At 41.2% G+C, this 16,254-nt stretch overlaps 1 protein-coding gene across 1 annotated transcript in view; it reads right to left on the reverse strand.

Moving 5' to 3' along the window:
* The window catches only part of antxr1c (ANTXR cell adhesion molecule 1c), a 73,142-nt gene that overhangs the window by 23,516 nt on the left and 33,372 nt on the right, over window positions 1-16,254 (reverse strand). Inside the window, exons 3-12 of the mRNA XM_017714330.2 lie at window positions 15,722-15,793; window positions 14,114-14,195; window positions 14,007-14,037; window positions 13,766-13,839; window positions 13,137-13,205; window positions 12,461-12,541; window positions 8,038-8,098; window positions 7,465-7,563; window positions 5,122-5,191; window positions 874-952 (exon numbers count right to left, since the gene is read on the reverse strand). Of these exons, the coding sequence (XP_017569819.2) occupies window positions 874-952; window positions 5,122-5,191; window positions 7,465-7,563; window positions 8,038-8,098; window positions 12,461-12,541; window positions 13,137-13,205; window positions 13,766-13,839; window positions 14,007-14,037; window positions 14,114-14,195; window positions 15,722-15,793 (718 nt within the window). The remainder of the gene's footprint in view (window positions 1-873; window positions 953-5,121; window positions 5,192-7,464; window positions 7,564-8,037; window positions 8,099-12,460; window positions 12,542-13,136; window positions 13,206-13,765; window positions 13,840-14,006; window positions 14,038-14,113; window positions 14,196-15,721; window positions 15,794-16,254) is intronic.

Genomic DNA, 16,254 nt, shown 5'->3' on the forward strand with positions numbered 1-16,254 from the left:
TACGGTTACATATATATATACATGTATAGTGTATCTGCTACTGGCTGCTAAATTTTCTTTGGGATCAATAAAGTATCTATCTATCTATCTATCTATCTATCTATCTATCTATCTATCTATCTATCTATCTATCTATCTATCTATCTATCTATCTATCTATCTATCTATCTATCTATCTATCTATCTATCTATCTATAACATTTGGTCTATGAGTCTCCAGCCACTAAAGCTACCGTAAAAGGCTAGAAATTCTACGTCAATTAAAACAGGATCCCCATCAAAATGATATAATTCTCCATAGTTTATCGGTTACAGGTCCAGAGCAGCATAGGACAGTGTCTGAGTCTTGGACCACAGTCCACCTATTAGTGACCTCTACTATAGATGATGCATGTTTACAGTGTTATGTTTTACAAAAAAAACACGGTATGAAGTTTAAGGTTTATCTTACGTTTATGTCGCATCTTCTTCTGTGAGTTTATTGGCTGTAAAGCAGAAATCTGATTACTGTCTGACTCATGTAGACCCGGTGTTTCCCCATTATCCGATCACTCAAGTGTGTGTAAACGTGCTGATTGGATTACTGACAAATTACCTGACTTTCTGCAGTTATCAGATCATTAAGTGCATATAAACGCACTCATTATTTTCCGAAAGTTTTGAGAATGTATGTAGACATGCTCTTCGCTGGTTCCTGCTTCCCATCGTTACCACTGTAAAGAAATCTGAGTCTCTACAATCAACCACTTCACACCACTCCCACTCTGAATCATTCTGTCTCAGAAACCTTCAAAATTCGGTGGAGCTGCCCTTTAGAAACATCAGCAGTGCTGACGTAATGAATGTCCGCTGACTGTGCGGATATTTACTTACACATTCAGTTGTGGTGATGTGTACCGAGCTGGTGATGAACGACAGACCTTCATTCATGCTCACTTGCAGGTAAACCACCCTGAAGGAAACAGAAAAGACGTTCCGTTATTTTTTCACTCAGGTTCTGAAACTGTTGAAACTTTACAGCAGAATCAGTTTTACATACCGTTCCCCCTGAAATACAGTCGATCAGATGAGAACAGAACGCCAGTGCTGTCATTTCCATAATACTATTCAAATGTAATTCTGTCATTGCATGTTTAACTCCACTCTTAAAAAAGGTTCTTCAAGGGTTCTTTAGTCAAGAAAATGGTTCTATACAGGACCACGAACACTCAAAGAACCCTTTGCATGAGTTAAAGCTTTGCCTTGGTTCTTTTAAACCTTTGCCTTGGTTCTTCGGATTGATGGAGAACATGCTACTTTTTGAAAAGGGTTCTATATAGCACCTAAAATGTTTCTACTATTTTTACAAGTCACAGAACCCTTTTTTGGTACGACATAGAACCCTTTTTGTGCACATTAAATGACATAAGTTACATTTATGTTCTGTATTGTCAGTTTCTCAACATTGTACTGTTTTGACGATGAGAAATGAGAAAAACATGGAAAAAATTCGAAGGGTGCTTTTTATTCAGAAGCCTCTGTCTGTCCAGGCAACTATAAACCTCGACCATTCATATAATCATAAAAAATGTTTTTCTTACACTTACAAACACAAAGGCGGTCTGATCTAAAAGTGGTTTACAATCTGCACTTTACACACAATGTCTTCTACTTGTAATAAATAAATATAACCAAACTGCACCGTGACTTTACTGGCAGCTGTCAATGGCTCCGTTCACATTACCAGGTTAAAGTGGCACAAATCAGATTTTTTGTCCCAATGTGACTCAGATCAGATAGTTTCAGAGCATGTGGAATGCCAACCTGAGCCACTTTATCTATGTTCACATTGCAAGCCTCATTACTCAAAACCGATTTTTTGCTCAAATCTGATCTCTCTGAGAGGGTGGTAAGTGATTTAAATCTGCCATTAGCCTGCATGTATGAAAGTGGCTCAGGTTGAATTTGAAAAAATCTGATTTGCATGTCCACACAGCCCTGAAGACATCAGATCTGAGTCACATTAGGGCAATAAATCAGATTTGTGTGTCCACATAGCACTGAAAACATCAGATCTGAGTCATATTAGGGCAACAGATCAGATTTGCTTGTCCACACAGCTCTGAAAACATCAGATCTGAGTCACATTAGGGCAATAAATCAGATTTGTGTGTCCACATAGCACTGAAAACATCAGATCTGAGTCATATTAGGGCAACAGATCAGATTTGCTTGTCCACACAGCTCTGAAAACATCAGATCTGAGTCACATTAGGGCAACAGATCAGATTTGCGTGTCCACACAGCTCTGAAAACACCAGATCTGAGTCACATTAGGGCAATAGATCAGATTTGCGTGTCCACACAGCTCTGAAAACATCAGATTTGAGTCACATTAGCGCAAAAAAATCGGATATGTGCCACTTCAGCCTGGAAATGTGAACACAGCATTTTTCCTAGATCGGATATGTATCTGATTCGTGAAAAGGCGACCTTAATTTAGAGACTCAGTTCGGAATTTTTGTGCTTTTTTCCCACTGCATGCTCAATCATTCAGTGTTATCATGGTAGCAGCGGCGAACAGACGTTAAAGCTTGTAAATTGTGGAAAAGCAGCTCATCTCACCTTTTTTCTCCTTAGTCTGGCTCTAATAATGAAGCTGAGCTGAAAGTTGATCAGAATTAATGATCTTCTCAGTGAAGTTCGTTCTGCTCGTTAGTTTGTGTTGATGATGCAGTGATTCAGTCACATGATGTTACTGAGTAGGATGAGCTTTATACCTCTCTAGCCCACGCTTGGCATTGGGCATGGACACCTTAGGATCACGTGCAGCTTATCCAGAGTGTCTCATTCTATTGGTCAATGATTTTAAACCTAAAGTAGTGGAGTTCTCTCATTAGAAGGGATACTTTGACACTGTGTGTTTGTAAGTTTGGAGCATGTGCAGCAGAATCACAGTATGTTTTTCAGTCAAGGGCAGAAAGAAGCATCAAAAGCTGTTCAGTACACGTGAAAGAAGAGCAATGCCAGAGAGGAAGTGTTGGTGATTTAACATCTGTAAAGTCAGTAAGATAAAAGGAAGAAGCCATGCGACAGCAGGCTTTGATCAGAGAGAGAGAGAGAGAGAGAGAGAGAGAGAGAGAGAGAGAGAGAGAGAGAGAGAGAGAGAGAGAGAGAGAGAGAGAGGAGAGAGAGAAAGAGAGAGAGACAGAGAGAGAAAGAGAGAGAGAGAGAGGGGAGAGAGAGAGATGGAGAAAGAAAGAAAGAGAGAGGAGAGAGAGAGAGAGGAGAGAGGATAGAGGGAGAGGAGAGAGAGAGAGAGAGAGAGAGAGAGAGAGAGAGAGAGAGAGAGAGGTATGAGACGATGAAACAGGGTAACACTGAGACGAGTTATTTTGACATCTGAACGACAACACTGCTCATGTGCATATGAAAAACAGACAAAGACAGTTGGCTGATCAGAGTAATGCATACACTCTTTAAAAAGATGATTCTTTAACATGTCCAATTGGCCTGACTGCATGTCTTTGGACTGTGGGAGGAAACCGGAGAACCCGGAGGAAACCCACGCTGACACGGGGAGAACATGCAAACTCCACACAGAGAGGACCTTGGCCGCCCGGCCGGGGAATTGAACCCAGGCCCTCCTCACTGTGAGGCGACAGCGCTACCCACCATGCCACCGTGCCGCCCTATACACAGTATCTCACAAAAGTGAGTACACCCCTCACACAACACTATACAAATGAAACTTGGATATAACAAAGTAGTCTGTGTGCAGTATAGCAGTATAGCAGTATAGATTTACTGTCCTCTGAAAAGAACTCAACACACAGCCATTAATGTCTAAATAGCTGAGTCCACCTCACAGTGAATATGTCCAAATTGTGCCCAGTTGTGTCGTCATCCCTCCCTGGTGTCATGTGACTCGTTAGAGTTACAAGGTTCCAGGTGTGAATGGGGAGCAGGGCTGTTTCGGGTACAATTCGCTCATACTGGCCACTGGATATTCAACATGGCACCTCATGGCAAAGAAATCTGAGGATGTGAGAAATAGAATTTTTGCTCTCCACAAAGATTGCCTAGGTTATAAGAAGACTGCTAACACCCTGAAACTGAGCTATAGCATGGTGGCCAAGGTCATACAGTGGTTCCCCAGGACAGGTTCCACTCGGAACAGGCCTCGCAAGGATCAACCAAAGAAGTTGACTCCACATGTTCACGTGTCATATCCAGATGTTGGCTTCAAAAAATAGATGCATGAGTGCTGCCAGCATTGCTGCAGAGGTTGAAGAAGTGGGAGGTCAGCCTGTCAGTGCTCAGACCATACACCACACAATGCATCAATTCGGTCTACATGGCCATCGTCCCAGAAGGAAGCCTCTTCTGAAGCTGACGGACAAGAAAGCAGAGAAACAGTTTGCTAAAAACAGGCAGTCCAAGAACATGGTTTACTGGAATCATGTCCTGTGGTCTGATGAGACCAAGGAGACCATCTCTGATGAGACTGCTATACAAGCTGCACACTGACTACTTTAAGCTATATCCAAGTTTAATTTCTATAGTGTCGTCCCCCCATGAGATACTGTATATATATATATATATATATATATATATATATATATATATATATATATATATATATAAATATATAAAAATATATATATAAAATGTTAAAAAGCGCTTTTTTCAGAACGATATACAGCACATTCTCCATCAAACTGAAGAAACGTTTTATGATGCAAAGAACACTTTTATCATGCTAAGGGTTTTTTATTGTCCATGGTTCTATACAGAACCACTTTCTTTACTAAAGAACCCTTGAAGAACCATTTTAAAATACCCATGTTGCGTTTAACCCTGTGCTAGTTTGGACCCTGTGTGGAGGCTGCAGATACGAGGCTGTAAAACGAGACGTTTTCCACTAAAACATCACTGACTGTCTGACTCTAAACACCACGAGAATAAAAGGTGGCCAAAAGGTCAGAAAGGTCCTCGTTTTGGAAATGACGGCTGAAAACTGAGCCCCAGTGTGTGTGAACGGCCTGGGGGCTCAGCAGAATGGGACCCCTGACAGACACTGTAAGTGTTGACTAACGTGAGGCAGCTTTTTTCTTCTTGCTCTAGAATGGAGCCACTTACTTTCCAACCTCATCAATGACTGGGGCTGGACACAGCAGGTACGTGTCCTCTATACCATCCGGCTTCACATCTGGAGATGAAAAGCAGGACTTGTTACTGAACAGTGTACAGTGAAAATATACATCATATTATATATGACTGCATTCTACCATTCTACTGATAGATCTTAGTTGATTAACCTTTATACCTTTATATAAATACCTGCATTTATTTGCATTACATTAAAAGTAACATTTAACATGAATTAATAAAGACAAGTCCAGGCTATAGTCCAGGATAAAAGTGCCAATGCAGCAGAAATGTATAATAAAATGTGTTTAATTGATACATTTATTAATTTATTGAGCTATTAACCTCTTAAACAAGTTTATAATATTGACAATTAATAGTGCAGAATGGCTTTAATGATTTTAATTTATATATTTATTAATTTAGTGAGCTATTAACCTCTTTAAAAAGTTTATAATATTCATAATTAATAGTGCATACATTGTGTGCACAATTATTAGGCAAGTCTTATTTTTGAGGATTATTTTTATTAATGACCAACTACAGTGCTCTCAGTTAATCCAAAATGTTGATAAACCTCAAACATGAATGTTTAAGAAAAATAAAGTGAAGTTTTGACTTTCTAAGGAGAATATCTGTATGTGCACATTTATTGGGCAACTACTTTTCAATAACAGTGATAAGCCTTCCATTCACTGAGTCTGTCAGTTTCTTGATCTGTTGACGATCAACTTTTTGTGCAGCAGCAACCACAGCCTCCCAGACCCTGTTCAGAGAGGTGTACTGTTTTCCTTCACTGCAAATCTCCCGTTTAAGAATTGCCCACAAGTTCTCAGTTGGGTTCAGGTCAGATGAGGAAGGGGGCCATATCATAAGTTTTTCAGCTTTAATGCCTTTACTGGCGAGCCATGCAGCGGAGTACTTGGATGCATGTGACGGAGCATTGTCCTGCATAAAAATCATTGTCTTTTTGAAAGATGCAGATTCTTCCTGTACCACTGCTTAAAGAAAGTGTCTTCTAAAAACTGGCAGTAGGCTTGGGAGTTGATTTTGAGCCCATCTTCAACCCAAAAAGGTCCAACCAGCTCATCTTGCTGGCGTCTGACTCGAAGTGGAGCTCTGTGCCCGTTACTGATCCAGCCACGGGCCCATCCATCTGGTCCGTCAAGAGTCACTCTCATTTCATCAGTCCATAAAACCCTGTCTTCAGATTCTTCTTGGACCAGTCTAGACACTTCAGCTTATGTGTCTTGTTCAGTGGTGGTCGGGTTTCAGCCTTCCTTACCTTGGCCATGTCTCTGAGCACTGCACATCTTGTACTTCTTGATACTCCAGCTAGGTTGCAGGTCTGAAATATGACAGAACTGGAAGATAATGGGTTCCTGGTAGCTTCAGGTTGATTCTTCTCAAATCCTTGGCAGTTAATTTGCGTCTTTTTTTTCAACACGTTTCTTGCGACCCTGTTGACTATTTGCAACAAAACATTTCATGATTCTGTGATCTCGTCCCAATATCTCTTGCTGCATCCCTCTGAGAGACTTTTGGTAATTTTTGACTTATCAGAGTCAGTTCAATCTCTTTTTTGGCCCATTTTGCCTAAAGAAAAAAGCTGCCTAATAATTATGCACACCTTGATATAGGGTGTGGACCTCCTTAGGCCACACCCTCCCTCATTACACAGATACACATCACCTGCTATGCTTAAATCCATTAAGCATTCAAGTTTATCCAGCTTGGAGTTAGAAAATATGCCTAAAAATGATAATATGGTCAAAATACTCACTTGCCTAATATATGTGCACACAGTGTAATGGTTTCAATTATTTTATGCATTTATTAATTTATTGAGCTATTAACCTCTTAAGACAAGTTTATCTCCAGTGCAATATTGATAATTAATAGTGCAGAATGGTCTCAATTATTTTAATTGATATATTTATTAATTTCATCAACTTTATTATCCAAAAACGTTTCTCACACTGATAACTAACATTATGTTGATATTGCTGGAAGGAATTAATAATCGCCCATAAAATTACCATTGCAATATATTTTAAATACATTAAAATGCACTTATTATCAATTCTTATAACAATAATAGTAATAATAATAATGGATATTCATTTTATTTTCATAAAAATTTTAGATTTATTATACAAATATATTCATTTACACTGTAATTAGAATAACATTACTATTATTACATTAACAATACACTGGCTTTTTATGTTGTTCCTAATATCTAATAATCAGTATTTTTACTACTAGTATGGATTAATAAAGTCAAGCATGTTCATAACTCATGAAATGAGTGTATGAAGAAATGAAACTCACTTAATGTGACGGTATCGTTGATCTTGAAGCTGCACATCACCTGATCTATTTTCCTGGCGTGCAAGAAACCGTTTCCTCTGACCACCACTTGGAAGGACTCTGAAACGGGAATTCACTCCTCTGTTACGGCACAGCTCAGTTTTCAAACGCCACTTTATTACATTTGCTTTTTATTAACCAGCGTTTTCTGACAGCTTCATGATTTTGGCCATTCACGTCGGCCTCCACGCTAAAACAATCAGCGCCCTGGAGAACAAAGCAGAGCTGAAACCACAGCGATCTAACGCTCCTCCTGGGAAAATCCATCTTCCAGGCTTCTCCTGCTGAGTTCCCACGAATCATTCCCACAAAGGCCGGAGCTGGTGCTCTCCGAACGGGCTCTGCGCTGTAAATCTTTACAGTCATTACGTTAAATGGCTCTTATTGCATGGATAGCCCATCACTTTCACTCCAAGCTCAAATTCCCACGAGACCAGGTTCCACAGCCAAGAGGAGCTCTAATGAAATGAGCTCAGCTCTTAGAAAATGAGAACAGGTCAGGTATTGATCTGGACGTTTGCCCTTTGCCCTCACCTCCTGCGCACACACTGGACGGTTCGGCTGCCAGGATCTCGATGCAGGACTTCTTAATGATCTGCAGGTTAGAAAGGAGAAAGTCAGCACAACAGGAAACTCTAAAGCTTCACCTGCTGGTGTGACATGAACATCTTAAACTCTTGGGCTCAGTCCCATTTCATCCCTCGCCCCTACCACTGAGCCCTCAGCCCTCTGTTTTGCACGTTCTCATCTAGGGGTAGGAAGTCCAGATTCTTGTTGATATAGAGGGGTGGGGTGTAGTGTTGGGGCTACATGACCCTCCAAACAGAGAGATATGAGAAAAAAAGAAAAACTAGTAAGACGGCTGAACAAGAGACCAAAGAAACCCACAATTTTCTCTGTTAAAAATTTACGATAAACCACTGTTTTATCTCAGTTTAATGTGGTTTTGAATATATATTCCTTCATGACAAGCATAAAAAATCACTAATAGCATGCTAATGTCTCGGTAGCTAGCTAGATAACTTTCCCGTTCCACCTTAAATAATCCTGCAGTTCTGACACCTGAAGCGCCAGAATGCAACTGCCGCTTCATTTAAGGTGGAAATTCGAACATGAAGCTGGTGAATCACTGATTTCAGCTTCATATCACCAGGGGTGGACAAAGTACACAAACCCTGTACTTGAGTTAAAGTAGATACCCAAGGTAAAATATTTCACCAATAAAAGTAGAAGTTCCTCCCTTTAGACCTCCACTAGAGTAAAAGTACTAAAGTATTAAGTAACTTAATGCAACTTTAAACTCAGGATCACAAATGAGTTTCCTTTACTATATTGATCTGTAGGCCTCTGTTCTTAAACATAAACCAGTTTGTATAAATTCAGAAAAAAGATGCATCAGTCACGACTTCATAGCATTATACATGATTGGTTAGCGTTACTGCTCCTGAGAGCTGATTGGTTAGCGTTACTGCTACTGAGAGCTGATTGGTTAGCGCTACTGCTCCTGAGAGCTGATTGGTTAGCGTTACTGCTACTGAGAGATGATTGGTTAGCGTTACTGCTCCTGAGAGCTGATTGGTTAGAGTTACAGCTACTGAGAGATGATTGGTTAGCGTTACTGCTACTGAGAACAGATTGGTTAGCGTTACTGCTACTGAGAGATGATTGGTTAGCGTTACTGCTACTGAGAGCTGATTGATTAGCGTTACTGCTCCTGAGAACTGATTGGTTAGCGTTACTGCTCCTGAAAGCTGATTGGTTAGCGTTACTGCTACTGAGTGCTGATTGGTTAGCGTTACTGCTACTGAGAGATGATTGGTTAGCGTTACTGCTACTGAGAACAGATTGGTTAGCGTTACTGCTCCTGAGAGATGATTGGTTAGCGTTACTGCTACTGAGAGCTGATTGATTAGCGTTACTGCTCCTGAGAACTGATTGGTTAGCGTTACTGCTACTGAGTGCTGATTGGTTAGCGTTGTTGCTCGTGAGAGCTGATTGGTTAGTGTTACTGCTACTGAGAACAGATTGGTTAGCGTTACTGCTCCTGAGAGCTGATTGGTTAGCATTACTGCTCCTGAGAGCTGATTGGTTACCATTACTGCTACTGAGAGCTGATTGGTTAGCGTTGTTGCTCATGAGAGATGATTTGTTAGAGTTACAGCTCCTGAAAGCTGATTGGTTAGCGTTGTGGCTTGTGAGAGCTGATTGTTTAGCATTACTGCTATTGAGAGCAGATTGGTTAGCGTTACTGCCAATGAGAGATGATTGGTTGGCGTTACTGCTCCTGAGAGCTGATTGGTTAGCGTTACTGCTCCTGAGAGATGATTGGTTAGCGTTGCTGCTCGTGAGAGCTGATTGGTTAGTGTTGCTGCTCGTGAGAGCTGATTGGTTAGTGTTGCTGCTCGTGAGAGCTGATTGGTTAGCGTTACTGCTACTGAGAGCTGATTGGTTAGCGTTACTGCTCCTGAGAGCTGATTGGTTAGCGTTACTGCTACTGAGAGCTGATTGGTTAGCGTTACTGCTACTGTAAGTTGATTGGTTAGCGTTACAGCTACTAAGAGCAGATTGGTTAGCGTTACTGCTACTGAGAGATGATTGGTTAGCGTTACTGCTACTGACAGCAGATTGGTTAGCGTTACTGCTACTGAGAGCTGATTGGTTAGAGATACAGCTCCTGAGAGCTGACTGGGTAGTGTTGCTGCTTGTGAGAGCTGATTGGTTAGAGCTGATTGGTTAGCGTTACTGCTACTGAGAGCTGATTGGTTAGCGTTACTGCTACTGAGAGCTGATTGGTTAGAGATACAGCTCCTGAGAGCTGACTGGGTAGTGTTGCTGCTTGTGAGAGCTGATTGGTTAGCGTTACTGCTACTGAGAGATGATTGATTAGCGTTACTGCTACTGAGAGCAGATTGGTTAGCGTTACTGCTACTGAGAGCTGATTGGTTAGAGATACAGCTCCTGAGAGCTGATTGGGTAGTGTTGCTGCTCGTGAGAGCTGAGTGGTTACCGTTACTGCTACTGAGAGCAGATTGGTTAGCGTTACTGCTACTGAGAGCAGATTGGTTAGTGTTACTGCTACTGAGAGCTGATTGGTTAGCATTACTGCTACTGAGAGCATATTGGCTAGCGTTACTGCTACTGAGAGCAGACTGGTTAGCGTTGTTGCTCGTGAGAGTTGATTGGTTAGCGTTACTGCTCCTGAGAGCTGATTGGTTAGCGTGAGTGCTACTGAGAGCTGATTGGTCGGCATTACTGCAGGTGAGTGCTGATTGGTTGGCATTACTGGTACTGAGTACTGATTGGTCGGCATTACTGGTACTGAGTGCTGATTGGTCGGCATCACTGCTACTGAGAGCTGATTGGTCGGCATTAATGCTACTGAGAGCTGATTGGTCGGCATTATACTACTGAGTGCTGATTGGTTGGCATTACTGCTCCTGAGAGCTGACTGCTTAGCGTTTCTGCTACTGAGAGCTGATTGGTTAGTGTTACTGCTCCTGAGAGATGATTGGTTAGAGTTACTGCTCCTGAGAGCTGATTGGTTAGCATTACTGCTACTGAGAGCTGATTGGTTAGTGTTACTGCTCCTGAGAGATGATTGGTTAGAGTTACTGCTCCTGAGAGCTGATTGGTTAGCGTTACTGCTCCTGAGAGCTGATTGGTTAGCGTTACTGCTCCTGAGAGCTGATTGGTTAGCGTTACTGCTACTGAGAGCTGATTGGTTAGTGTTACTGCTACTGAGAGCTGATTGGTTGGCATTACTGGTACTGAGAGCTGATTGGTTGGCATTACTGCTACTGAGAGCTGATTGATTGGCATTAATGCTACTGAGAACTGCTTGGTTGGCATTACTGCTACTGAGTGCTGATTGGTCGGCATTACTGCTACTGAGCACTGATTGGTTGGCATTACTGGTACTGAGCGCTGATTGGTCGGCATTACTGGTACTGAACGCTGATTGGTTGGCATTACTAGTTACTATTAGATGTGCTCCAGCAATATGAGCCGGGCAGAACTCTCAGATCATCAGGAACTGGTCAGTTAGTGCAGCCTAAGGTAAAAACTAAACACGGAGAGGCGGCATTTAGCTACTACGCTGCTCTGAAATGGAACCAGTTGACAGAGAGCATTAGAAGAGCCCCAACACTAGACACTTTTAAATCCAGAATGAAAACCTTCATGTTTGAGCAGGCCTTTAGCTCAGTTTAATCCACTTTTATCCTGTAATGGCACTCTTATGCTCATTCATTTAACTTCTTTATATCTATTGTTTTAATCATGTTTCTTATTTTTATTCTAATTTTTTATCTCCTTCTTTTAAATTTGATTAACTTCTTTTAAATCTATTGTTTTAATTATGTTTTTTAATTTTTTTTAATTTACATAAATTTTATTTTATTTACATTAATTACATTTTTCTGTATTTTTTCATTTGTAAAGCACTTTGAATGACCGTTGTGTATGAAAGGTGCTATATAAATAAACTTGCCTTGCCTTGCCTTGCCATACTGCTGCTGAGCGCTGATTGGTTGGCATTTCTGCTACTGAGCGGTGATTGGTTGGCATTACTGCTACAGGAGGAAAATCTGGAAGTCTGTACTTAAGATACTGGTGTAACAGGCCAGCGTCCAATCTGCTCCATGTTTTAATTTGACAGTATAAGTTGTCTAAAATTAGTCTACTTTTTTAAGGAAGTAATTGGCCAGTGTCTGAGAAAGTCTACCAACCCTACAGATACCTATTACATCATGAAATTAATCATGATAGTGATGCTTTACTGTCAGATCGCCCAGCCCTGGCTGAATGCAAGCTAATGGCAAGCACCTGCAGTGGACAACTGAAAAACAGCGCTCCCAGCTCTTCCACTGCAGAGATTTAAACATCTTACTGACAATGCCTGAGCTTCCAGCTATCTTCCATTTCATCTGGGTTTTATTAAGTGGAGATCTTTGTTTACCGAGTCAATCACTCCTCTAAGGGCTTGGAATCCTCCCGTCACAGGAAACACGTGCTCTATGGTGTCAGCAATGGTAGCCAGCTACAGAAGGAAAAACACAGATATTTATTTACACTGGGTTTCAGCTTCCCATTAGTTTCACTGAGCCACTAGACACAAGAAGCACAAAGTGCAGTTCTTTTATGCCCAAACTTGGAAATGTGGGATCCAAGAGGTGAAATTCAATACTGTTTACGATTAGAAAGAGCTTCTAAAACTCCAGAGTTTCTTCTGAAATGAAGGTGGTAATAGTGAGTCTGTGCTGCAGTGACAGCCTCTACTCTTCTGGGAAGGCTCTAGATGTTGAAACAGTGCTGTGAGGATTTGATGGAGCATTAGTGAGGTCAGGCATTGATGTAGGATTGCAGTTCTGGATCACTACAACTCATTCCAAAGGTACTGGATGGAGCTCCATCACTCCATAGAAAGCCGTTCCACTGCTCCACAGCCCAATGCTGTGCACAATTAAACACCCATGTCATCAATGGTAGCATCAAGTAGCTGGTGTCACTCATTAAAAGGGCTGTCTGGATCCTTTTGGATACTTTTGCCAATTTACAGTCAGTGATAACCACTAAAAGTGTCATTGCCCTCTTCATAAGAGCCATAACCATCACAGCGATCAGCTTCGTCTCACCTGTGTCTCGTTGAAATCTTTGACTCCAACGCAATACACAATGGCCCCTAACGTTCTGGCTCTGGCAGCCTGGTTGGAGAAATGCAAAGTATGTCACAGACTTCAAAACACAGCGCTGAAAAATCAAGAGACCACCCTTCCTTTGTTTAATTCACAGTCAAAACAGCCACTAAAGGGGAACTAACTTTTTCATCAAAATTTATGCATAATTTAGTGGTTAAGATGTAAACGGTTTGGTGTGAAATGCTCTGTTCTAGAGAAACTTACCGAGTCAGAACTGTTCACAGTGGTGGTGATAAGAACCAGACGTCCACCTCTAAAAGCTCCCTTGCATGGAATGTTCATTAATACACTGCCTGATGTCTGACACACTGTTTTATGAAAAGTTTTGGTCTGAAAACGTGTTAATCCATTCGTGGTGGAGGGATCCATGAAGGGACTTCAAGGGCCGCAAAAAAAGTCCCCAAAGAAAACGTATGTTTTTAAAGATTTTCCACTGAAATACGAGTACCTTGGCTGTTATGACTGGAAATTAAGCACATGATGGGTGGTCTCTGACGTTTGTACAGTACAGTAAACAGCACATTCAAAAAAAATACGTGTAAAAATAAGCGAATCAGTGATGTAACCTCTTGTTGTGCTGCATCCAGCTGGTGCTCATTGAGTTCTCCATCTGTCAGTGCAATGATGACACTTGCTTTGCCTGAAAAGTAGAAGTTAAATGATGTTATTATTTACTGAAATCAGCTCAAATGTTCTGCTGAGCCTGGGAATCTAACAACCAGAGTTATAAGAGTTCTCGGTAACACTTTATTTGAACTTAAGTTCAGCAAGGTGCCAAACTTCTCAATGGTTTTCAATAAGACTCACCAAAATTTTCCTGATGAATTTGTTGATTTGCCTGTAACAAAAACACGATTAACACAAAGAACCAAAAACCTCCTCAAAATGTTCTGTGACAGGATTAGCAAAGCTACCTCTTTCAGGCCAAGGTGCATAAATGTGTCTCCTCCTGGAATCTCACTTCTTAGCATATTCAGGCCTTTTGTAATGCGTTCCCTAAAAACAAAGACCAAAAGTTATCAAGGGCATTTCTAAGAGACCTACTGCACAACTACCAACAACGATCTGTAATTAATCAACTGCAAAAGACCACACTAAATTCCATTAGTAAAGCATATTGAATGTAGTAGCTCCAGTTAACAGCAGGGGAATTATACAGATGTTCCAAAACGTCTGCATAATTAAGCAGTTAAGATGTAAACAGAGTCGCTCAGAGTGGTTTGGTATGAAACGCTCCGTTCCAGAGAAACTAAACCATTCACAGTGGTGGTGATAGGAACCAGACGTCCACCTCTAAAAGATCCATTACAGAAAGTTCCTACATGAAATGGTCATGAATGCGGTACCCACCAGAAAGTTACCCAGTCCCCATCTGTGGTCTAAAGTACACTTTATTAAAGGGCCCATAATGTCCTTGCATTGGTAGTTCAGTGGTAGAATTCCCACCTGCCGGGTCCGATTCCTGGCCAATGCAACCGCAGAGTGATTTGTGGGGCAGCTGTGGGCTGGAGGTTAGGGAACCAGCCTAGACCCTCTGAGCCGACTGTCTGTGACTGAGGTGTCTTTAAGCAAGACACCTAACCCCCAACTGCTCCCTGTGGATAGGGCTGACCACCACTCTGGGTGAGTGAGCTCACTGCCCCCTAGTGTGTATGTGGTGTTTCACTGCACGGATGGGTTAGATTGGACTAATAAGGGTCACTTAAACTTATTATCACAGAGTTTGCTGTTTTATGTAAATATACTGCATACATATGAAAATTAAGGGGCGAAAAACAATAAACAATTAATTTACATATATCTACTGTACATATCTGCCAATTTAGCCAATGTCAGTTTAGCTCCACCTATGCACACTGGAGTGTTTCAACCTGGACTGCTTTTTGAATGAGGCACAGCCAATCAGAACAGAGCTCATTTACATATTTCAGTCTTAAAGGCACAGAAACACAAACAGTGATATAGTCATTACATGAAATGATTTTCCACTATTTTCCATCATCAACATTCCACATAAACTCGAAGACTTGTGTAGGTTTACTGGTGGTTCTGGATGGTAAATTAAATGTCTATATCTGTGTTGTAGCCATGGTGACACCTGGTTCCCATCAAAACCACTGAAAAGACATCTGAACCAGTTCACACCAAACCTCTCTGAATGTCTCTGTTTATACCTCACACACCGAGTTATGGAGACGTTCTGATAAACCGGAGGAATTTCCTAACCAGTTTCAGTTTTTCCTGTTGTTTTATAAATTGTAACAGGTCACCAGTGTTGAATGCAAACTGAGCAGAGGTGTTCTGGCTCTGTATATAAGATAAAACATACTGAAACATTTTAAACGCATGTCCACTACAATCCCAATCCCTCATGAATATGCCAAAGAAGCAAAGCATGTTGAGGAATCATCATGTTGAGCTGATCTGCTCCTGGCTGTGGACAGGTTGTAGTTCATATACACTACAGAGCGTCTCTATAACACGAGAGCTTCAGTAAGTCACACCCCATGTACCCACCATACCTATCTTCAGTCAGCTTCATTATTGTGTTCCCCCGAGACGAGAACACGATGAAGGACATCCGTAACAGCGGGCTGTAGAACACAACAAACACAGCACACATGGCCTTAGACACAACAGAGCGAGCATTAATAACACATGAAGCACATCATGTTGACCTGTGCAGCACATCTAACAGAGGAACATCACACTACATATGGGTGAAGATAGACAGCACAATGTTTCACTTCGTTGAGCTTTGATACGTTGACCAGGAACGATGCTGCTGGAGTCGTATCAGCAGATACTCACTTGAAAAAAAATGATGTGTTTATTCTCCAAAAAGCATTAAAATATCTGTTTTATTCATCTTACTGCTTTTGTAACCTATACATTTTGTTAGCATATATATACACCAATCAGGCACAACATTATGAGCACCTCCTTGTTTCTATACCCACTGTCCATTTTATCAGCTTCACTTATTGTATAGGTGCACTTTGTAGTTCTACAGTTACAGACTGTAGTTCATCTGTTTCTCTGATACTTTGTTACC

The sequence above is a fragment of the Pygocentrus nattereri genome, chromosome 13 (assembly GCF_015220715.1).
Source record: "Pygocentrus nattereri isolate fPygNat1 chromosome 13, fPygNat1.pri, whole genome shotgun sequence".
Classification (NCBI taxonomy): Eukaryota; Metazoa; Chordata; class Actinopteri; order Characiformes; family Serrasalmidae; genus Pygocentrus; species Pygocentrus nattereri.